Source organism: Orcinus orca, chromosome 1 (genome assembly GCF_937001465.1).
Source record: "Orcinus orca chromosome 1, mOrcOrc1.1, whole genome shotgun sequence".
In the NCBI taxonomy this organism is placed as follows: domain Eukaryota; kingdom Metazoa; phylum Chordata; class Mammalia; order Artiodactyla; family Delphinidae; genus Orcinus; species Orcinus orca.
Window position 1 is genome coordinate 166,666,619 of NC_064559.1, and position 22,515 is coordinate 166,689,133.

At 38.4% G+C, this 22,515-nt stretch overlaps 1 protein-coding gene across 6 annotated transcripts in view; it reads left to right on the forward strand.

The window, feature by feature from the left end:
• USP24 (ubiquitin specific peptidase 24) overlaps positions 1 to 22,515 on the forward strand; it is a 151,040-nt gene that overhangs the window by 102,519 nt on the left and 26,006 nt on the right. For 5 of the 6 annotated variants that reach the window (XR_007477855.1, XM_033435418.2, XM_033435421.2 and 2 more), the window contains 17 exons: positions 1,797 to 1,858; positions 4,043 to 4,234; positions 5,429 to 5,546; positions 7,760 to 7,904; positions 10,215 to 10,334; positions 10,987 to 11,112; positions 11,749 to 11,847; positions 13,150 to 13,232; positions 13,629 to 13,773; positions 14,003 to 14,122; positions 14,552 to 14,772; positions 15,327 to 15,451; positions 16,514 to 16,655; positions 18,430 to 18,580; positions 20,070 to 20,165; positions 20,848 to 20,951; positions 21,388 to 21,501. Coding sequence is in view for 5 of the 6 variants with exons in the window: in XM_033435418.2 (XP_033291309.1) it covers positions 1,797 to 1,858; positions 4,043 to 4,234; positions 5,429 to 5,546; positions 7,760 to 7,904; positions 10,215 to 10,334; positions 10,987 to 11,112; positions 11,749 to 11,847; positions 13,150 to 13,232; positions 13,629 to 13,773; positions 14,003 to 14,122; positions 14,552 to 14,772; positions 15,327 to 15,451; positions 16,514 to 16,655; positions 18,430 to 18,580; positions 20,070 to 20,165; positions 20,848 to 20,951; positions 21,388 to 21,501 (2,163 nt within the window). In the remaining variant the exon portion in view is untranslated. The remainder of the gene's footprint in view (positions 1 to 1,796; positions 1,859 to 4,042; positions 4,235 to 5,428; positions 5,547 to 7,759; positions 7,905 to 10,214; positions 10,335 to 10,986; positions 11,113 to 11,748; positions 11,848 to 13,149; positions 13,233 to 13,628; positions 13,774 to 14,002; positions 14,123 to 14,551; positions 14,773 to 15,326; positions 15,452 to 16,513; positions 16,656 to 18,429; positions 18,581 to 20,069; positions 20,166 to 20,847; positions 20,952 to 21,387; positions 21,502 to 22,515) is intronic. The other variant, XM_004273801.4, reaches the window with a different exon arrangement.

A 22,515-nucleotide genomic window follows, 5' to 3' on the forward strand; every position in this document is an offset into this window, starting at 1 on the left:
TTTTTTGAACTGAGTTATATTATCAGTTTGCAAGTCTTCATTTCAGGATTAAATGTTTGTTTCAACCTTGATTATGTTCTCACACACTCTCATATATGGAGGTTCCTGGCCCACATGTCTAAGTCTCAACTTAAATGTTATTTTGAAGCATCTAGCCTATTTTAATGTTATAAACTTATAAATAACAAAGAAGTTAAGATTTTTGTTTCTGAGATGAGATCATTGTGAGTGATTTATAAAACTTAAAAATTTAACTAAAACTTACAATTAGTTTAACTAAAACTTGCAAACCTGCAGTTGACCATTAAGATTTAACCTAAATTAGATAGACATTAGCTGTACAAACTTGCAGTTGACCATTAAGATTTAACCTAAATTAGATAGACATTAGCTGTGTATTTCTGGTCATGAAAAGTAAGTCTTTAGTGATGTAAAGCCAGAATTTCAGGGAATGATTTTTCCCTGATAAAGGCATGTGGATTAAAAGTTATAGAAACTTCTTTTTTTGCCCTTGTACATTTTTTACTTTAGTATTCCAATTTTTCCTAGCTAAAGTTTCCTAAAATCAGATAATCCTTTTATTAACTAGTTAGATCAGTGATTCTTTAGTTTAAATGTGTAAGCCATTTTTTAAGTAGTAAGCTGTTGTGCTTCTACTTGTTGTAAGAGTCAGATTATTTAACATAACTAACCATTAACAGTTTGATTTGTTATTAAGTTCCTCTAAACTTTGGGAAAGAAACAGAAAGCATTAAATGAATTTTTTAACATACACTCTCAGAGAAGCTCTTGAATGTAAAGCATTTAATTTTACACAATATTGGGTCTTTTAATTATGTGTTTTTATAATTTGAAAATTGCATTTCACAACTTTTTAATGCCCAAGTTTGGTACATATTTTCCCATAATAATAGTAGTGCAATTATAGTAGTGCAATAATAGTAGTGCAATAATAATTGCAGTTATCACGGGCTGATTATGTGCCACACAGTGTGCTAAATTCTTTGCATACATTTATCATTTAATCCTCACAATGGCCAAATGAGTTTGGCAGTTTTATTATCCCCACTTTTTTAATAATCGTAGTTCTTGGTTCATTATGTAGTCTCATCGTTAGTGCATTCTTGAGCCCTTTATGTTTGTGTATATGTGTGCACATTTATTTCTAATGCTCTAGTAAGCATTTTAGAAATCAGAAAACTGAGACAACTGAAATAAATTGTCCCTGGACACCCAGCTGTAAGTAGTGGAGCCAGGATTAAAAGTAAGGTCCGCCTGACTTTAAAACCTGTGCTCTTCACTTCTGTAATTGCAGAAAAAGCTTCATTGATCATCCTAGATAAAAGAATTTACCTTTTTCTTATTTTATCCACTTTATTTTGCTTCTTAGCACTTATCACCAATTGACATATGTATGTATTTTTCATCTGTTGTCTGTCTCCTTCGTTCACTGTTCCCCTAAAACAGTTCCAAGCATATAGTAGGTGCTTAGTGTGTATCAGTTGATATTTGAACAAATTAATCAATGTATTATGTATGCAGTCAGTGTGTACATCATTATGTAATGTGATAGATTTAGTAAGTTTTCTCTCTTTACATTATTATTCCTATACTGTATCTGTATAAGTAAAATCACTAGTGTGTGTCTTGCTAAAATACTGAAGTTGAATTGATGTAGTTATTTTATGCTTAGGAAAATTCTCTTATTCAGTTGTTTTATGAACTTATTCGTACAAGGAAAATATTTTTTTATTCTCAAATCAGCCTTTTTTTAATAACTGAAATCTGTTTTTTAGACTGTTATCCCAGTGCATGGAGTATTTTGATCTGAGGTGCCAATTATTAGATGATCTGACAAGTAAGTAGATGTCTAACTTTGATTTATGTTGGGGGAGGGGTTGGGAAGGACTAGAAAAGAAAGACAGACATTTCTAAATCTGACTTAATGTATCTCAGATATAAATAACATTAAAATTATTGTTTGAAGTTGAATTTTATTTTCTTGGAAATAGCATGTAAACCCATGTACCAGTTATCTCTTCTGCTATTATATACCCAACCATTAATGTGTTAGAAGATTTGTTGATTTTAAAAATTGTCAAAGGCTCATATTTTAATTACACTGATACAGAACTATTAAGAAGAGTCTTTCCGTTATAGTCAATTCTGACAGTTTTGAAGGTTTGAAGGAAAGAGGGAATCTGCTGAGATATGTTGATAGTAATAGAAGTGAGTGATAGAAGTCAGGTAATTGTTTAGTGTTAGGTGTTTGCAGTATCATTGTTACAAACTCTTTTGTTAGAGTGTTTAGATTTTAATCATCTGTACTTACTCTTATATAATGCAAAGGTTTGTTGGAGTCCTCTATACCAATTTCAGTTGTTCCAGTCAAGAGTTCATTAGTTTATTCCTTGTTCTTTACACAAAGTTTATAGGAAAGATTTGCTTCTGCCTATAGGAAATAAATAAAATGAAAGTCGGGATCAACAAAAATGTTAATTGGAAAAGAATGTCAAGACCAGGAGGTAAAAAAAAAAAAATACCTTGTGTATGTGCAGGCTGAAAAGCCCCACACAGTCAGAATGAGGTTTTGAGGAAGACCGAGGTATAAAGGAAACCTCATTTGTTTGTTTGTTCTCAGTACCCTAGAGGAAGAAACAGAATGGCTTCTCAAAAGAAACAGATCTTTTCCCCAGCACTCAAACCTAAAAGAAACTTCACACAAAGGTCTTCATGTAATGGACACATAAAGACAGAGTGACTAAGAAGCCTCAGCAGCATCTCTAAGGCAGATGCCTTCCTGGGTTTCATAAGTGTCTCTCAAAAGCTGAGGACATGGTGCTCTGAGCAGGGCAGTGAAATTGGTTTTGTTGGAGCCTGAGATGATATAGTCTGTGTGTCTTGATTCAGGGATAAGACCTGTACTATCTAGAGAAGTGGATGGACTACATGTCCATCTAACAGCCTAGCCTAGTACTGCATTTTTCAACTAGGCTTTCAGTGTTAAGTTGGGCGGCAGCCAGCGAAGGTTTGTTCTCTGGCTTGGACTTCGAGAGGGTATTCTGCTTTGCTGCTTGGGAACTGGACTCATGAGTTGTATGAGACACATACATCCTCAGAATGCATGAACAAGTTATTAGTGTAGGCCTTTGCTGTGCCAGTGAGCCATAAGTAAGGGATCCAAGATCCCTTAATGGGATGTTGAGGGCAGGGAAGGAATATGTCTTGAAACAAGCAATATTTGCCATTTTTGGAGCATTTTCTGTATGCCAGTGCCTATACTAGACACTGTATACACAGCACGCTGCAGCGTAGGTGTTAGCCCCATTTCATAAATGAGGAAACAAGGATGCACAGTGTCGCCTGCAGTATCCCTTTCCACCTCACTCTGTGGGGCCTTGCCTGCCTGTGCCTGCAGTGCAGTGGGAAGAGAGCATGATTACTCCTGCTCTCCTCCCTAATCCCCGCTTCCAACATGGAATCTTGTTTTCAATCCTTGTTTGGAGGGGAAAGTGGAATACATAATACAAAAGAGTGGTTCTCTGGAGGTTGGCCCATCATCTGGAAACATGGATTCTGCTGCTGTGCTGTGAACCCCTCTCTCCCTCACAGGGCTCCCCCCTCCCTTGGCATAGGTGACACGGTGGGAGTGATGGCTCTCCTCTCACCCCTCGACCCCTTCCTTCTCTAGAAGGGTTTCTTCCCTGGGACATCTGCTAACACCACCAAACAGGAGCTTCTTCGGAACAAGGAGTGTCCCTTTCATCTTGTACCCCCAGCGTCAGCACCGTGACCTGCACAGAGGAGGCACTCAGTACCGTGTGATTTGTGACAGAGGGAGGGAGGGAGGGAAGGAAAGGGCGTGTTGAGCCTTCATAGTCCTGTGGGCAGTTGCTGTTCATTAATGACAGTTTTTTTAAATCTGTGAAGTAGAAGATTGAGACTTGTCTCTGCTTACTTTAATTCAGGATTTTGACTCCATGAAAAGAAATCCTTCTTTCTTCAGGATGAGAGGTCGTTTTGTTTTGTTTTTCCATCTTAGCTTCAGAAATGGAGCAGTTAAGAATCAGCCCAGCTACCATGCTCGAAGATGAGATTACTTGGCTGGATAACTTTGAACCTAATCGCACAGCTGAGTGTGAGACCAGTGAAGCAGATAACATCTTATTGGCAGGACACTTACGGCTCATCAAGACCCTTCTTTCACTCTGTGGGGCAGAAAAGGAAATGCTTGGTAATTATTACTTCATGTTATCATGTGATAGAGTACCTCATTTCTCAGTTATTGCCATAGTGTTGTGTGAAATTGGGAAACTAAGATAGGTGCTAAATGTTCCATAGAAAATTGACCCTCAGACAGTAGGGTATTGTCTGGAATTTTAGTGGCTAACAAATTTAAGGTGTATTTTATCTGTGTCATTAAACCATATAGAGAATTTTATAGCGTTCAAAATAGTTGGCTCACATAACTTAGCAACAAATAAAAATTATAAATCAAAGTAGGTTTTTGTCTTCTCTTTTTCCTGTTACATACTTTATAAATACAGCCCGTTGTATGTCTTACCTCTTTTAAGGATAATTCTTGTCTGGAGAGGCAGCCCCCAACCACCACCCCTGGATGGTGGGATACACATATAATTTGTAAAACCATATTTGGTATTATAAATTATATTCAGAAGACAAATCAAGATGTTAATTATCACTTTTATCACACAAACTGAGTTCTATAAAAATCTTGGCTATTGGGGATACATAGAAAAGAGTGATTCTAAACCAGGGTGAGATGGGCACATCATTTTTTTTTTTTTTTTTTTTTGCAGTACGCGGGCCTCTCACTGTTGTGGCCTCTCCCGTTGCGGAGCACAGGCTCCGGACGCACAGGCCCAGCGGCCATGGCTCACGGGCCCAGCCGCTCCGCGGCATGTGGGATCTTCCCAGACCGGGGCGCGAACCCGCGTCCCCTGCATCGGCAGGCGGACTCTCAACCACTGCGCCAACTGGGAAGCCCGGGCACATCATTTTTACCTGAAGATTTTTAAAGTTTTAAAAACTTTTATTTGGATTCCCCTATGCCCAAAGTAAAAGTTAATTATTCACTCAAACCGTCTGCCTTGTGATGTTCTTGGCATTTGTGTTTCTAAAGTGAAAGCTTAACTCCTTTCACTCTATTTTAAGCTCATAAAGGAAGGTTCCTTCGCTTGTCTATCTTTGCATCCTGTCCCGACTCTCCCACCCATCCCCACTCCTCTGCCCCACAGATCTTTGCCATGTATTATAAGAGCTCAAAAAATGAGCGTCAAGTTAAATTGAATGCCTTGCCTTTGGGTGGCCTCAGGTGCCTTTGCTGCTCTGATATGAAAGTGCAAGACAAGATCTTTGAATTAAAATATGTGTTCATCCTCAACATGAATATTATGCTCTATTCCAGGTTCATCACTCATTAAACCATTATTAGATGACTTCCTTTTCCGAGCTTCTAGAATTATTTTAAATAGTCATTCTCCAGCTGGCAGTGCCGCCATCAGTCAACAGGACTTTCATCCAAAGTATGGAAAATGCACGTTGTGTTCAGTTTTGGTAAAAATTCTAATTCGAAACTTTAGTCCAAAAAAGATTTTCTTAACTTGGAGTTTGTCTTCCATCGTGTGAGTGTGTGTAGCTTGTAAGACATTATCCACTGTATAAAGAAATGCATGTAAGGGGGCTTAGGATAAAGCCTGCCTGGCACGTAGTGATTGCTGAGCTGGTACTATTACTATCATCAAGATGGAAGAATAAGTAATAATGTGGTTAACTTGGTCAGTAACAAATTCCAGGAGAAACGGAGGTTGTAAGAATTGCTTCCGCAGTAAAGATAAACAGGCTCTGAGTCTTGAGGGTTTCTTTCTGCTAGGAGAAAAGCATAGGTGCTTTAGTGCATGAACCTTGTGATTTGCTGAGCATTGACTGTGTCCTTATCATTAAAACTGCTAGTGATTTATTACAGTGGTAATTTTAGAGTCAAATTTTATATTAGTTTTTATGGGTAGAAAGTTGAAAGATCTTTTGTAATGTTGACCCTTCGTGGGTGATGTTTGTACTCTTGGAAATAGGAAGAGGCAGCTACAAGCTGCCATCTTATTTACTCTGAACCTAACGTAACCTCATTCTTTTCTCACGAAAACCAGAGTTAATTGAGTAATCCTGAAGGAACTGAGGATTTGGTATTTAACCAGTGAAAAAAATTCCCATACAATTTCAGTGGTTATTGAAATGGGCAAGGCATAATAAGCAGTATTTTATGGAATCTTAAGAGGTATCTTACCATGTGTGAATATTTCTCTATCTAGAGATTCCTTATTAGCAAAATCTGTTTTAAGTAATAAACCTTCATTAAAACTCTTGGGGTGTCCCTCACACTGTCACTCCCATCCTTACCTCTGCCCCAGTCTTGTTCTGGAAGATTTGGTGCTAGCTCTGCGGGAGTCTTTTATTAAAGCAGTAGAAACATGTGAGTATTTCAGTTTTCAGTGAACAGAGAAAATAAATTTTCAGCAGTTTTACTGAAATTTTTTTCATGAATTCTTCCATTTGTAATTATTAAAAGTAATACATCCGTCAACGAGGAGTTGTGTTTTTTTTTACTCATATACAGTGCCTTGAATAGAAAAGGAAACATTGTGTTTCATCCAGTGTACTGAACGGTGTTCATTTATCACAGTGACTCCCAGCCTTGTCCCACCTAAACACGAAAGCCAGAAAGAGATTTAAAATACACAGAAAGTCTTTTCACAAGTAATGCTATTCTTATATCACACCAACAAAAGAACTTCTTGATGTTTAACCTGTATATATGGTACCTTCTATTCATTCTTTACCTGTCCCTTGCAACCCAGAAATGCAGGTAAGAAGCAAAGGACAGCGCCAGCTCCATGGCTCTTGTCCTCAGTGCCTGATGCAGTTCTGATCTCCATGCCCTTCAACCCCCTCTTAAACACATCTCCCACACTCCACTCCATAAGTGTTTCTCTCAAAGGTTGGATGTCCTCTTTTCTGTGTATCCTTCCTAACCTGTGATCTCCTAACAAATGCAAGGTTGGCTTAGGTGACTGTGAGAAATTACTGTCCATCCCCTAAATGATTTCTGCTAAAGGTGAGCAGCAAAGAAGCCTTCGGTTTCCTGCATAATGCTTGCTGGTTATCTCTCATTGTCACTTTAAACAAGTTGACTTGGCAAACTATTTCTGTCTCCACATTTTCATAGATAGAAAGTTGGTTAGTGTCCTTGAAGAATTTTTTATCTGCAGGTGCACAGCAAATGTTTATGGGCATCTATTCTGATTTGTATAGCTTTCTGCCATGTAGATATTTGAATTTCAGGGCAGTAACTACAAAAACCTTTCTTTCTACCTACTTTAATTGAAAGATAGTTATTTCCATGTTGTGTTTTTGGTAAAGTTTTCAGACTCTCTATTTTCTATTCTTGCTGATCCATCCCTTAGATAATAATCTGGAGTCATAATTGAAAGATTTGCTACTTTATCATCAGGCCAAGAAGATACTTAGCTCTGAACCATAATCATCCCTCCTGTATTCATGGTCTCTTCCTTGGTTAAGTAAGCACCTCCCACTAGATTACTAGGTTGTGCCATCAGACCTGACTTAACCCTGTTTTAGGAATTGCAGCTCTTATATTTTCATTTCAAATGTTGATTTAGTTTAATGAGCGACTTAAGTAAATTATTCACTGTTGAAATTGACTTGTGTCATTTGTTTTTAGATGTAGTACAGTGAATAGCCGATTGGCAGCCTACGAAGTCCTTGTAATGCTGGCTGATAGCTCACCTTCAAATCTTCAGATTATTACAAAAGAACTACTTTCTATGCATCATCAACCTGATCCTGCTCTTACCAAGGAGTTTGATGTAAGTTTTCTAGACCTCAATGCACTTAATTTTTTTTAGAATGCTCTCTTAAACATAGTATTTTAGAACTATGTTTGCATTATCCTAGTCACAAAGAAAGTCAGTGTTATTCTTTTGCTTATCAAATTCATGTACTCAAATCAACTATAATCTATAGTGTATTACACTAATACACTGTAATATATTACTAAATGGTACCCTTTTGATTAAAAAAGAGGAGAGATTTTCAAGTCAGTTGATAATTACTCTCAGTAAAAAGTAGCATTTGAATCTATTTTTTGAGGAACTATGCATGGCACAGTGCCAGGCACTAGAGCTACAAATTCCAGAAAACATTGGTTCTGTCACAGTATAGTCTATGTTCACTTAAATTCAACTAAGATTTATTGAGTTTACTATGCGCTAAGGTGTTGTTGGCTTTTGGAGCTCAGAAATGAAGATAGAACCCAGCACTAAGATTGAGGTATGTCCTGAATGCTCTACTAACAGAGAGGCACTTCAGCACCAGATGGTGGTGTTTTAGAAAGCTTCTTAGAAATGATGGAATTTAAAATAGAGCCCTTAAGAGTGATGAGCCAGTTGAAGCAAGGTGGGAAGGTCATTCCATACATGAGAAGCCATGGACAGCTTTGTATATGTCGGGATCTGCAAGAGGGAAGCGAGCTGCAAATGCCCTGGAATACCAGACCAGGAGTGTGGGAGGACACTTCTAAAGCATTTTCCACTAACGTCATAAAGAGGCAGTCTCATCCCTTTGGATGCCTGAGCTGAGTACTGTGGAACATACAAGTTAGGCAGGAAAAGAAGTGAGAACAGGTGTTCTAAGTAGAGGAAAGAGCACTTGCAAAGTGGAATGTGAATGCGTAAATTGGGAACTATTTTGGTATGAACTGTTTAGTTTATAATGCTTACTTTATGCTATGCTTTAAGTTTTACATGCATTTATTTAATAATCAGATTAAAATGACAATCTTATTTTAATAAGTCAGGGATTATATCAGCATAGTGAAAATATTTGTCATATAAATACTTACCTTTTTAGCACTGTTATGAACCAGTTTTTCTTATTTTATAACTATTTTTTTAGTCTGTGCTTTGGACTACAAATAAATTACACTGTTAATTAGATCTTAGAAATCACCCTGCTCTAAGTGCATGTTGAATGTTAATGAAAAGTATGTGATATTTAGCAATTCCTTTCAGTCCAGAAGACCTCCAGGGTTTTGTCAGTTGGTTAGTTATTACATGGTTACACGTACTTGATATATGCAGGTAACATGATTCTGGTCATAGGATTAGAACCAAGATTCTGCTGTAATAGCATTTCAGAGTGTGTCGTTACAATATCCATTGAAGTGCCATGTTGAACTTGTAACCAAGATGCCTTTTCTAGATGATTTCTACCTAGAAAAATACTGTCCTGGAATCTACATTGTTACAGATCATCCTTAAGTGAAATGCTAGGGTGTTTACATACTTATTTAATGGCATGCTTATTAGAGGAAGTTCAATAGAAGAATTTCACCTTCTCAAAAAAGGAAGGGAAGGGGCTTCCCTGGTGGCACAGTGGTTGAGAGTCCGCCTGCCGATGCAGGGGACACGGGTTCGTGGCACGGTCTGGGAAGATCCCACATGCCGCGGAGCGGCTGGGCCTGTGAGCCATGGCCGCTGAGCCTGTGCGTCTGGAGCCTGTGCTCTGCAACGGGAGAGGCCACAACAGTGAGAGACCCACATACTGCAAAAAAAAAAAAAAAAAAAGGGGAAGGAATATGAATATGAGCCTTCCTTGACTATCCAGACAGGTTAGGATTCTTATAGTAAACACTTCATAGAACCCTTCCTACTTTTCAGATTACTACCTCAGTTTGTAAATATATATCAGTATTTTTACTTAATTAATGTATACCCTACTATAATGTAAGCTCCTTGAGATCAAGCACTAAATACATTTCTGCTCTCTCTCATGTCCCTGGCACAATGCCTGGCACATTGTGCTCTTAAGAAATGTTTGTCGAATGATAATCAAGTGACTAAATGCAAGACTACATAGTGGATGTATAGGTACATGCTTCGTATATATGTGAGGTACTTTAGGAACTAAAAGGAAACATTGAGATAGTAGTTTTAGATTTGTATTGCATCTGCAGAGGTACTTCATGAACATAGGTTTGCTACCATAACTCGTAACACACTGAATGGATAAATCTGTGTCTCTCTTTTCCTCTCAGACATCTCATAAAGCTGTAAGGAAATGTGCTAGTGGCAGAGATACTAATTCTCTCTCTCTATTTCTGCTCCTCTCTTTCCTAGTACCTTCCCCCAGTGGATAGCAGGTCCAGCTCAGGGTTTGTGGGACTGAGGAATGGTGGCGCTACATGTTACATGAATGCAGTCTTCCAACAGCTGTATATGCAACCTGGTCTCCCGGAGGTGATTTTCTTCCTCTTTCCTGTTTAGTGTTATAAATGATGTATGTGTACATTGCCTGAGAACTGTTCCATATTCATATATTGCATTTTGGGGTTTACTAAACTGGACATAATTAGAGATTCTCTAGTAGCTTCTGAAATCTGTATAGATGACATTGTTCATAGTCACATATTTTTGTATATCTGCTTAGGTAATATGCTGCCTGTTTGACAGATGGATTTGACTTAATGTGCTTTTTGAACTCCTCAATTATTCTCAAATTGTATTCCATAAAGCTACTAACACTTGGTATTTTAGAAATATTTAGACTCTCTCGTTAGCATTCTGTAATAATCTATTAGTAGCTTGTGATATAGCAAAGCTATGAAATAGTTTTGAGAATATTCTGTGTGTCATCATGTCACACTTATTTCTTATAGAGATCCTGGCATTACTAGTTCCAGTTTCTCATAATCGAACAGAAGCTCAAAGAGATGATTTATTCATGATTACACCAGCTAGGAAGCGTTGAAGCTAAACATATGCAGAGTTACAGCCATATACAAACATACATACCATTCTGAAGGAGCAGTGGGTACTCACACATACAGAAGTCAAGATTTTCTGAAAGCAGTTGAATATTTGTAATTTAATATAGTTCATTTCTTTTTAGTCATTACTTTCAGTGGATGATGACACGGACAATCCAGACGATAGTGTATTCTACCAAGTGCAGTCTCTCTTTGGGCATTTGATGGAAAGCAAGCTGCAGTACTATGTACCTGAGAACTTTTGGAAGGTATTTTACCCAGTAACTCTTTAGATTGAAGGGTGTTAGGTATTTGGAGTGTGGCTGCATTCTTTCTCTAGTGTCTTGTTTATTGACTCTAGACTAATCCCATTGCCAAGAACCTATAAAAGAAATGTCTGTACCATTCTTTTTGGCATTGGAGCTTGAGTCAAGTGATTACAATGTTGAGAATAGTCATTTATAATTTCTAGGGTTTTGCTAATCTTAAATGTTTTGACTATTTCCCATTATTCTTGTTTAGCTGTTTGAAATATTTGTTCAAATTATTCCTCTGAACTTATGCCCATTTCACTAATACCTCTAAATAAAGACCATTCTTCTAAAACATTGCTTTACTATGTTTTACCTTATATTTTCCCCTATAGGTTGGTTAGTTTCTAAGAGAGAAACTCTGTTCCCTGGCCTTAGATCTCACCCTCTATGGTTTCATAGACTTAGTATAAAGGGACTGAGGAAAAACATAGATGGCTGAATGCAAGCTAATCTCATGTCAGTAAAAACTTTTATACCCTAATAGTAAACTTGGTTTTTAGAAGCATTTAAGGACTCTTTCATTTTCCTTTTCTACCACATTCAGAAATTGCTATTTTTCCTGTAACGACATATTTAATTCTTGTTACATAGATTTTCAAGATGTGGAACAAAGAACTTTATGTGAGAGAACAACAGGATGCATATGAATTCTTCACCAGTCTCATCGATCAGATGGATGAATATCTCAAGGTAGAAAAAGTTTCATTTTCCCTCTAACTCCCTCAGACTCTATAACATGAGAGCAGTGGTTTAGGATTTGGGATTACTATGAAACTGACAAATCAGAAAGGGATCGTCTTTAATACCACAACAGTAATTCATTTCTTCTGGGTTTGAATATCAAAACATATACAGAACACTATAGATTATAGATTTATTTTCTTCTTAATTCATCTGACACTTGATAAAGTATGTAACTCTTAACCTATACCCCATAATGATAACCATTTGTGGCTACATGCTCTGTGTCTGCATTGAAGTAACCTGGCCTCAGAGGAGTGCTGCTGTCACCGGTGAACTGATGGCCCCGTGCAGAACTGTTTTGCTCTGTCAAAGGGTACAAAAGGACCAGGTTCAAAAGTTGTTTGTGGTTGTGCGACCCAAAGCTTCCTACCTCTATCCAGGAAAATGTGTCACAAACTTCCTAAGTGGTATTGCCTTCTAAGATACAGACAGCTTCCCATCACTGCCAGCATTTGCCTCTCCTCTCAGTAGGCACAAATTATCCATTTCTTTTTTAAAAAATAACTCATAGGGACTTCCCTCGTGGTCCAGTGGTTAGGACTCCACAGTTCTGCTGCAGGGGGCACGGGTTCAATCCCTGGTCAGGGAACTAGATCCCACATGCATGCTGCAACTAAGAGTTAGCATGCCACAACTAAGGAGCTGGCGATCTGCAACTAAGGAGCCAGTGAGCCACAACTAAGGAGCCCACCTGCCGCAACTAAGACCCAGCGCAACTGGGAAAAAATAATAATAATAACCTATAGGGACTTCCCTGGCAGTCCAGTGGTTAGGACTCCACACTTCCACCGCAGGGGGCACGGGTTCGATCCCTGGTTGGGGAACTAAGATCCCGAAACCTGCACAGCGCTGCCAAAAAAATAAATTAAATAAAAATAACATAAATTTGTAGCATTCTATCCACAAGAAAAAAGAGAAAATCGTGGAGAGTTACTCCTAGCTTGGTAATTGTGGCAAGGGGAGAAGGAGTCGGGATCATCATGGATCATCTGAATCCTTCTGGATCCTGTCATCAGTGTGGCTGACGGCGCTCCTCTTCCTTTTCTGATCATTTGCATTACTCTGGCAGCGGGTCTCATGAGTTATAATTCTTTCATTAGTTCCCAGCTTAAACTACCAAGCTGACTTGTTTTATTTTGTTGGTTAAATTCAAATCTATGCTTTAGCTCAGGTCTAAGTAAAATTCTGTATAAACAACCTAAAAGTTCTAGAGGCATCAACTAAAATTTTAACTTTTTATTTCAACAGAAAATGGGGAGAGACCAAATTTTTAAGAATACTTTTCAGGGCATCTATTCTGATCAGAAGATCTGTAAAGACTGTCCTCACAGGTTAGTGAAGATAACACTGACATCAGAAAATAATCACCATCATTTTTAAATGATTCTTCTAGAATGTTGTAAATTTTTTATTCATTGAGAGGTTTGCAGATATATCTCCTAATGGATCTATAAATGTTTATTGAATTAAATTTCTTTGGTGACATTTCCAGGGAATTAATTTCCATTTCTAAAATTTCTTTGTTGAAATTCATAATTTTAAGCAATTCTAAGTGATCAAAAATTGGCATTTTTATTTAGTATACTTTTAGAAGGATGAGAAGAAGGTGTGTGTTAATTATAGTGATTAGGAATGTATCAATAGTTCTGTGTTCAATCTCAAGTATTGTGGTAATTTCAAGGTTTTTAAATTCCATTGCTGATATGGTGTTTCTGTTATTTCCTAAGCAGATATGAGCGCGAGGAAGCTTTCATGGCTCTCAATCTAGGAGTTACTTCCTGTCAGAGTTTGGAAATTTCTTTGGACCAGTTTGTTAGAGGAGAAGTTCTAGAGGGAAGTAATGCGTATTACTGTGAAAAGTGTAAAGAAAAGGTATTACATTTGCCCTTTTCAAAACACAAGATTAATTTGTTATTCATGGACTTCGTCTTTATGTTTTATGTAAGATCAGTATTAAGCTCCTATTGTTATTGCCATTAAATTGTGTCATGACTTGTGTTCACAGAGATGGGAAAGCCCTGTAGAAATCTGTGACCTTCATATTAATTACTTTGTTATTTTATTGTCTCCATGGAGATAATTGGGTTTTGCTTCTCTTTAGAGAACAACAGTGAAAAGGACCTGTATTAAGTCATTACCTAGTGTCTTGGTCATCCACCTGATGAGATTTGGATTTGACTGGGAGAGTGGACGCTCCATTAAATATGACGAACAGATAAGGGTAACTTATTTTTTTTTCTTGTTTTTTTAATAACCATTATTACTGTGCTCCCTTTATTGTTTCCTTTTTATATTTTCAAATTTCATCTAAAATGTGAAAGGCTGTGGTCTCAGCATTCTGAGACGTGCACAGCCCCTCGTCTTAAGCAGCTGCTGCTAGTGGTACCGGCAGATCTCTAGACAGTAACCCTCATTTCTAGAAGGCATCCTAGTGACAGCTATGAAGTGAAATCCTTTCCTTAATGCTCAAGCAAGAGACTGCTTAAACCTTCCTAGACTTGTAAGTCATTCTGAAATTGTGTACTTGAATTGGAGGGTAGTCCTAGCTTAAATTAGGAAAACACATCATCCCTCTTCTTTGTACAGACTTAACTGGGTGTGACCCTATATGTTACTAACCAACATTGTGCTCTTTTTGCTTTTTAAATAGTTTCCCTGGATGCTAAACATGGAGCCTTACACAGTTTCAGGAATGGCTCGCCAAGATTCATCTTCGGAAGTTGGTGAAAACGGGCGAAATATGGATCAGGGAGGTGGAGGATCTCCACGAAAAAAAGTTGCCCTTACAGAAAACTACGAACTTGTCGGCGTCATTGTACATAGTGGGCAGGCACATGCAGGCCACTACTATTCCTTCATCAAGGACAGGCGGTAAGGGGTTCTCGTACTGCTCCCTCACTCCACCCTTCCAGTAGTCTCTCCTCCGTTCCCTGCCCTGCCGTACCTCTCCTCCACTCCCCCTGCTTTCCTATGTCCCTCCTCTGCTCCCCCTGCCCTGCTGTACCTCTCCTCTGCTACCCCTATCCTCCTATGTCTTTTCTATGCATTCTCTGCCCTCCTGTATCCCTCCTCCACTCCCCCTGCCCTCCTATATCCCTCCTCCACTCCCCCTGCCCCCCCTGTATCTCCCCTCTGCTCTCCCTGCCCTGCTTTGTTATCCACACTTATCATTACGGTGCAATGATATCACATTGTTCTTTGATCTTATTTCATATTGGATTTTTAAAAGTTGTTGCAATTGTTTTATCCCTTCAATTTGAAAAGTTGTTTAAGAAATTGAAGTAACTGTTGCTATATTTTTCTTAGGTGTTTTCAAATGGTAATTACCTGCTGTATTTGTAGACGATACATAGAGATAAATGCTGGGGATGGGGATGTTTGATTTGTAACTTCATAATATTTGTTTTATCAAATCTGTGCTCTAGGGGATGTGGAAAAGGAAAGTGGTATAAATTTAATGACACAGTCATAGAAGAATTTGACCTAAATGATGAGACCCTAGAGTACGAATGCTTTGGAGGAGAATATAGACCAAAAGTTTATGATCAAAGTAAGTATTTGCAAATGTATATTTTCCATGAGTTTTATTTTCTTAATTTATAGTTTTCTATCAAATTGGAAGCAGTATTTTTTATATAAAAATAGAAAAGATTTTATTTTTTTACATACTACTGCTCTAGCCATGTAGGTCCACGAACTCCTTGATAGCCAGGGTGAAAAGGTTCCAGCTGCTTACGGAATTCTTTTTAAATAATTCCTTACAACAGCCCTGGGACGGAGGGTGAGTTCAATGGAAGAAATGAATATTAAAGAACAACTTGAAAGAATTTCAACCTTACAAATAGTTTCAGAAGTAGTAGTCCACTAAAATTTTCAAATTTCCTTTTCACTCATGTAGAGGTGTGATTAATGGAGAAGACATTTCTAGCACCTGTGTTTTTAAAACCTTATTTGTTATGCAGTGTGGTAAAGGAATCTTTCCACAACTCTACCCCCAGAAGAAAAAATATAAGGAAAAGTACATCACAGAATCCCATCAGAATTTGCTATTTGAAGCAGAAATATTTTTCAGAGACCTTGACATTTTTGAAACCTGATTTTGAAATACTCTAGGGGCATTTAAATTTTTCCACGTGTATGAGATCCACAGTGTTAGATTTTGACACCAGACCACGGTAGTCATGCATCTAATGGCAGTAACCTTTATTAGCTGAACATAGTGTCATTGCCAAAATTTACCTGCATTTGGCTCTTCTATGCAGAAATGGTTAAGTGAGGCCAATTATAATCCCATCCTATGCCACAGAACTTATTTTTAAATGTTACTTGCCTTTTGATTAAATTTCCACATGCCTCGGAATGTATACCTTCTTTCCCCTACTCTGCTACCATACAGCTCCTTACTCCCTGCCCCTCTGAATCACCTTCAGAGTGATTTTTAAGCAGTGCTCTAAAAAGACACACACTTCACTTACGCTTTCCATTTAACAAATTTAGTAAGTAATTACTTGCTGGATTTGTAGGTCCTTTGTTATAGATTGTCAAGACAAAAAAAAAAACAAAACACCTTTTTTATTTACAAAGAGATTTTTCTTATTGCCTCATTATGAAGCGAACCCATATACTGATGTACGCCGAAGATACTGGAACGCCTATATGCTCTTCTACCAAAGGGTGTCTGATCAGAACTCCCCTGTGTTACCAAAGAAAAGTCGAGTCAGCGTTGTGCGGCAGGAAGCTGAGGACCTCTCTCTGTGAGTTTCTCCTCTGTGTAATTTGCTGTGTGATTGCAGTAGGTGATACCGTGATCTTCAGAGTATGCTGTTTGGGATTTAAGGGTAATTAGCTAAGCTAGAGAGAAATTCTAAAAAGAAAATAAGTAAATCCCTCTACCTTTTTTCTTGCTGCTACCTGGTCATTATTTCCTTGGCAAGAAGTTATTTTGTTTTCAGAAACATGCATAGAAATTATTTCATTCTAGAATTGAGATTTTTTTTTAAATCTCATTTATTGAGTACACTTTATGTCCAGAGCATAGTTTTGGGTTGGCCAAAAAGTGCCTTCAGTTTTTAAGTAAAAATAAAAGACTTTTTATTTTCACCAAGAACTTTATTGAATAATGTATTCACCCTTTTGTTCCACTATCTTCCGCCATTTTTCAGGCAAACTCATAATTCCATCTTTCCAAAACTTTTTATCTTTTTGAGAAAAGAACTGTTCCAGGTGCCTTTTACAGTCTTCCAGGGAATTGACATTTTTTCCATTAAGAGAATTTTGTAAAGACCGAAATAAATGGAAATCCAAAGGTGCAAAGTCTGGTGAATACGGCAGATGAGTCAAAACTTCCCAGCCAAGCTGTAACAGTTTTTGCCTGGTCATCAAAGAAACATGCAGTCTTGTGTTATCCTGATGGAAGATTATGCATTTTATGTTGGCTAATTCTGGATGCTTTTTGTCGAGTGCTGCTTTTAGTTGGTCTAATTGGGAGCAGTATTTGTTGGAATTAATCGTTTGGTTTTCCTGAAGGAGCTCATAATAGAGGACTCTCTTCCAATCCCATCATATACACAACATCACCTTCTTTGGATGAAGACCATCCTTTAGTGTGGTTGGTGGTGGTTCATTTCGCTTGCCTCGGGATCTCTTCCGTTCCACATTATTGTACAGTATCCACTTTTCATCACCCGTCACAATTTGTTTTAAAAATGTAACGTTTTCATTACGTTTAAGTAGAGAATCGCATGTGGAAATATGGTCAAGAAGGTTTTTTTTCGCTTAACTTTCGTGGAACCCAAACATCAAAGCAATTCACATAACCCAGCTGGTGCAAATGATTTTCAACGCTTGATTTGGATATTTTGAGCATGTCGGCTATCTCCCGCGCGGTAGAATGTTGATTGTTCTCAATTAATGTCTCGATTGGATTGCTGTCAACTTCAGCTGGTCTCCGCAACCGTGGAGCATTGTCCAGCGAGAAATTTCCAGCATGAAACTTCGCAAACCACTTTTGACATGTTCGATCAGTCACAGCACCTTCTCCATACACTGCACACATCTTTTTTTTGCCTTTCAGTTGCTTTTTTTAACCTTTCTTGAAATAATAAAGCATAATTTGCCAAAAATGTTGCTTTTTTTCTTCCATCTTAAATATTAAAATGGCTACACAAAAATTTTCACCAATTTTGATAAGTCTTTTTTTTAATGCACTCTGATCTGACAGCTGTCACATACAGTCTAATAAAATTGTTCTGAATGAAGTTAAAGACAACCAAGTGCTACTACAGCCATCTTACGGAAAAAAAACGAACCAACCTTTTGGCCAACCCAATAAATACTATACCAGCACTGTCTGAAAAGTTTTTTTAAAGGTCCTGTTTTCTGTGAATTTGCATTTTAATACATTAGATCAGGAAAGTATACAGTTTAAGTCTAATACCCTGTTTATGTTAAGTTTATCCGGTTGTAGCAAACTACTAAAACAATAGCTGTTTTATTCTAGACAAACACTTTTCTGATTCCATCTCTTAGGTCAGCACCATCTTCACCAGAAATTTCACCTCAGTCATCTCCTCGGCCCCATAGGCCTAACAATGACCGGCTCTCTATTCTAACCAAGCTGGTTAAAAAGGGTGAGAAGAAAGGACTCTTTGTGGAGAAGATGCCTGTTCGCATATACCAGGTAAGAACTGTATAAAAAGTTCTAAGGGGGCTTCCCTGGTGGTACAGTGGTTGAGAGTCCGCCTGCCAATGCAGGGGACACGGGTTCATGCCCCGGTCCGGGAAGATCCCACATGCTGCGGAGCGGCTGGGCCCGTGAGCCATGGCCGCTGAGCCTGTGCATCCGGAGCCTGTGCTCCGCAATGAGAGAGGCCACAACAGTGAGAGGCCCGCGTACCGCAAAAAAAAAAAAAAAAAAAGTTCTAAGGGATAAAATCCAGATAAATGTCAAAATCTATCTCGTGGGTCCAGAACTACTCCTGCCAGCCTTCTTGTGGACGTAGTTGTACCTCTAGCGCCACGTCTTCTGACCCACCTTGTCACAGAGGTGGCAACAGACTCAAGATTGGCCAGGGCTGTCACTGACCTGCTGTGTGATGCCCCACGTAAACAAGGGGGAGGGGGGCTTCCCTGGTGGCACAGTGGTTGAGAATCTGCCTGCTAATGCAGGGGACATGGGTTCGAGCCCTGGTCTGGGAGGATCCCACATGCCGCGGAGCAACTAGGCCCGTGAGCCACAACTGCTGAGCCTGCGCGTCTGGAGCCTGCGCTCTGCAACAAGAGAGGCCGCGATAGTGAGAGGCCCGCGCACCGCAATGAAGAGTGGCCCCCGCTTGCCCCAACTAGAGAAAGCCCTCACACAGAAATGAAGACCCAACACAGCAAAAATAAATAAATTAATTAATAAACTCCTACCCCCAACATCTTAAAAAAAAAAAAGAGAGAGAGGGAGTGGGCAGTGCAGAAACATATTGCTGAAATTAATTTATTGAATCTGGGGAGAAAAATAAGGTTCATAACCTTTGGGTAAAACTAATATAACAGTGATGAACGTTAGTTATTGAATACCTGCTCTGTGCTACATGCTTAAACAAATCCCTAATTCTTAAAACACTCTCGTGGAGTACCAGGTTTTATTCCCATTTTTCAGATGAAAAGGAGAAAAAGCTTAGAAAAGCGAAATGATCTGCCAATGTCACAGAGCCAGGATTTAAATTCAGACTGTCCAGCTGCCCAATCCAGACTTTATACACTAAGTAATCAAAAGCTAAGTAGCCAGAATCAAAAGATTTAAGAAAAATATGGAGTCTTTGATTGAGAGAGAGAGAGAGAATTGAGCATCTGATACACAGAGAGCATGGGGTTGGTTGTACTTGGGAAAGCTCTCATTGTCCCTTTCCACTCAGATTAACAGGTTAGAATTCAGTTGTCCTTCACATGGTGGTTTTTCTGAATTTCCCAGAAGAATTTGGTTTAATGAATCATAATTCACCTTTTTACAGCTTCTTATCTTTGAAAGGAAGTTTTTCCTCTCTCCTTTTTAAAAATTTGAAGGCTTGAGAGAAGTGTTTTTATGAACCCATTTTACCTAACATATCAGTAAAAATGTCTTCTCCATACTGAATAATTTACCCTGTTTCTTAAAAATAATTACCAATTTTCTTTTATAGATGGTGAGAGATGAAAACCTCAAGTTTATGAAGAATAGAGATGTGTACAGTAGTGATTATTTCAGTTTTGTTTTGTCTTTAGCATCATTGAATGCTGTAAGTACTAGTTGGATTGTTACTAAACAAATTAGAAAGGATCATAGTTAAATATCTTTCCACTAAAGCATTCAGTGACTCACCGTCACTCTCACTTGTTAGCATTTAGATTAAATGCCAAAAAAAATTCCCACAAATGTGTCACTTAATGGGTGATATTAAAATACAGGCAGTATTCAGAATATATAATACAGATTGTGAATGAATGTGGGTTTCTACTTACTGGCTTTTTTAAGTGCTCTTGTTATATTTTATAAAAAATTTAAGAGTAGCCATAGGTGATGTAAACAGATATTGGGCTATGAGGAGATTAATTATTCCCAATTCGTAATCAGATGTTACCAGACTCAAGATCAGCTTCTAAGTGCTTCTTTTTCTTGAGCACCATGATCACAGTTTGCCAGTAAGGGGAAGACTTTCTTAGTCTATTGGTAGCTTAATTAACACGCTGTGGTCTAAAGGCTCTATTTTGAGAAGGCTTCATAAAAGAAATGAAGGAGATATCTTTTCTTAATCTTTTTATAATTTAACTGCAACATTTTCTATTATGAACTGGCTGGATTTTTCTTACTAGTATTTAACTTTATTTTTTATGTATCTCATTATTCAGTCCGTAACAATGCATAATAATCTATAAAACTTCTGTGAAAAATAGCCTGTCTCTTTTCTCTCTCTCTTGTAGACTAAATTAAAGCATCCGTACTATCCTTGCATGGCAAAGGTGAGCTTACAGCTTGCCATTCAGTTCCTTTTTCAAACTTATCTACGGACAAAGAAAAAACTCAGGTGAGAGGTGACACATTTTGATAGTCTATTGTGACAAAAGGCATTAATTAAATTAAAGTTGAATTTATAAATTCAAACACTTAAAATTAGATTCAAAACATTGTTTTAGGTAGTTGAAGGCAACTTCCTAATACACCCAGATGATTAAAATATGGGTTCCTATTTTTAAGGTATTTCTAATTCAGTAGGAAAGATGGACAAAACAGAAAAAGAACTGTGGTGTAAATGCTATATGTCTTTAGAAATTGGGAAAAGTCATATCAAGATATGGGGCTTGAACTGACTATCCATGTTAGTCCAGCAGTCATTGAGTACATAACTTATCCTCCACCCCGCCCCCCCAAAAAAAAATATTTTTTTAATTAAAAAAAATGAGCGACACTCCATGGAGTTATTTGCTGGGCTGTCTAACATCGCTGTCTTTGCTTTTTTAAAGGGTTGACACTGAAGAATGGATTGCCACCATTGAAGCATTACTTTCAAAAAGTTTTGATGCTTGTCAGTGGCTGGTTGAATATTTTATTAGTTCTGAAGGACGAGAATTGATAAAGTAAGTGTCAGTCAGTATCTTTCAGTTAAAAGAAATGTGTGTCTCTTCCAGTGATTTAGAGCTGAAGCTTCTCGTAACTCTTTTTATTTCAATTTGAAATTCTTTTTCTGGTTGGAATCAATTCTAAGCAGGTAACCAGGCACTCACAGGCAACTGCTGTTGCTCAGGGGATTCCAAAATACAAATCTCTTCCCTTGGACTCAGTCTGGTGGCAGGTAAAGATCAGCCATCCTGGGTTATACAGTAAGACCACAATATTGCTGATGTGTTTGGATTCTGGCTAAAATATTATTTTTCAAAAAGTTTTTGATAGCATGATAGTGTGGCAAATATACCATGATCGTATATTTACCTACATATCTATAATACAAAAGTAATTGGATTTTTCAAGAAGGTCCGATCACTGTGAATGTTTACACCTTGCTCCTTATTCTCTTATCCTCGGAGAGTTCAGCATCGATGTGGGGGACTCAGCGAGCACCTTGATCTGTCAGTGGCCAGGCTGCTTTATCCCCAGTGGCCGCTCCCCTCCCTCTGCCGCAGCTTGCCCCACGCCTCTCGGGCGTGCCGAGCGGGCTCACCCGCTGCTAGCCAGTGGCCTTGCCTCAGCCTTCACCCCAGCACAGGTGAAGCCCCCCGCCCCGCCCCAAGCTGCACACCAACCAGTCTGTTCCCATCTTCTCCTTTCCTCCTGATATAATGGAGGAAGCATCCTCTCTCCTCTCAAAGTGAATCTCTCTACATGAGCAAAGCTTCTCAAGGAAGTTGGCGTCTTTACCTTCCAGAGTTTTCTATTGGGTCACTTCTGTCAGCATGCAAATATGCTCTGGTATCTCTCAACTTAAAAGAGACAACAAGGAATTCAGAAATGCAAGTCCCTTCCCACAGGGAGATCCTCGTGCGGCGGCAAGTTAAGATCTAATTGAAACTCCTGGTCCCGTATCCCCTTCATCTTGAGGTCTGAGCTTCAGACATTCATTCACTGGCCTGCTTGGTATCTCCACCTCTGCCTCC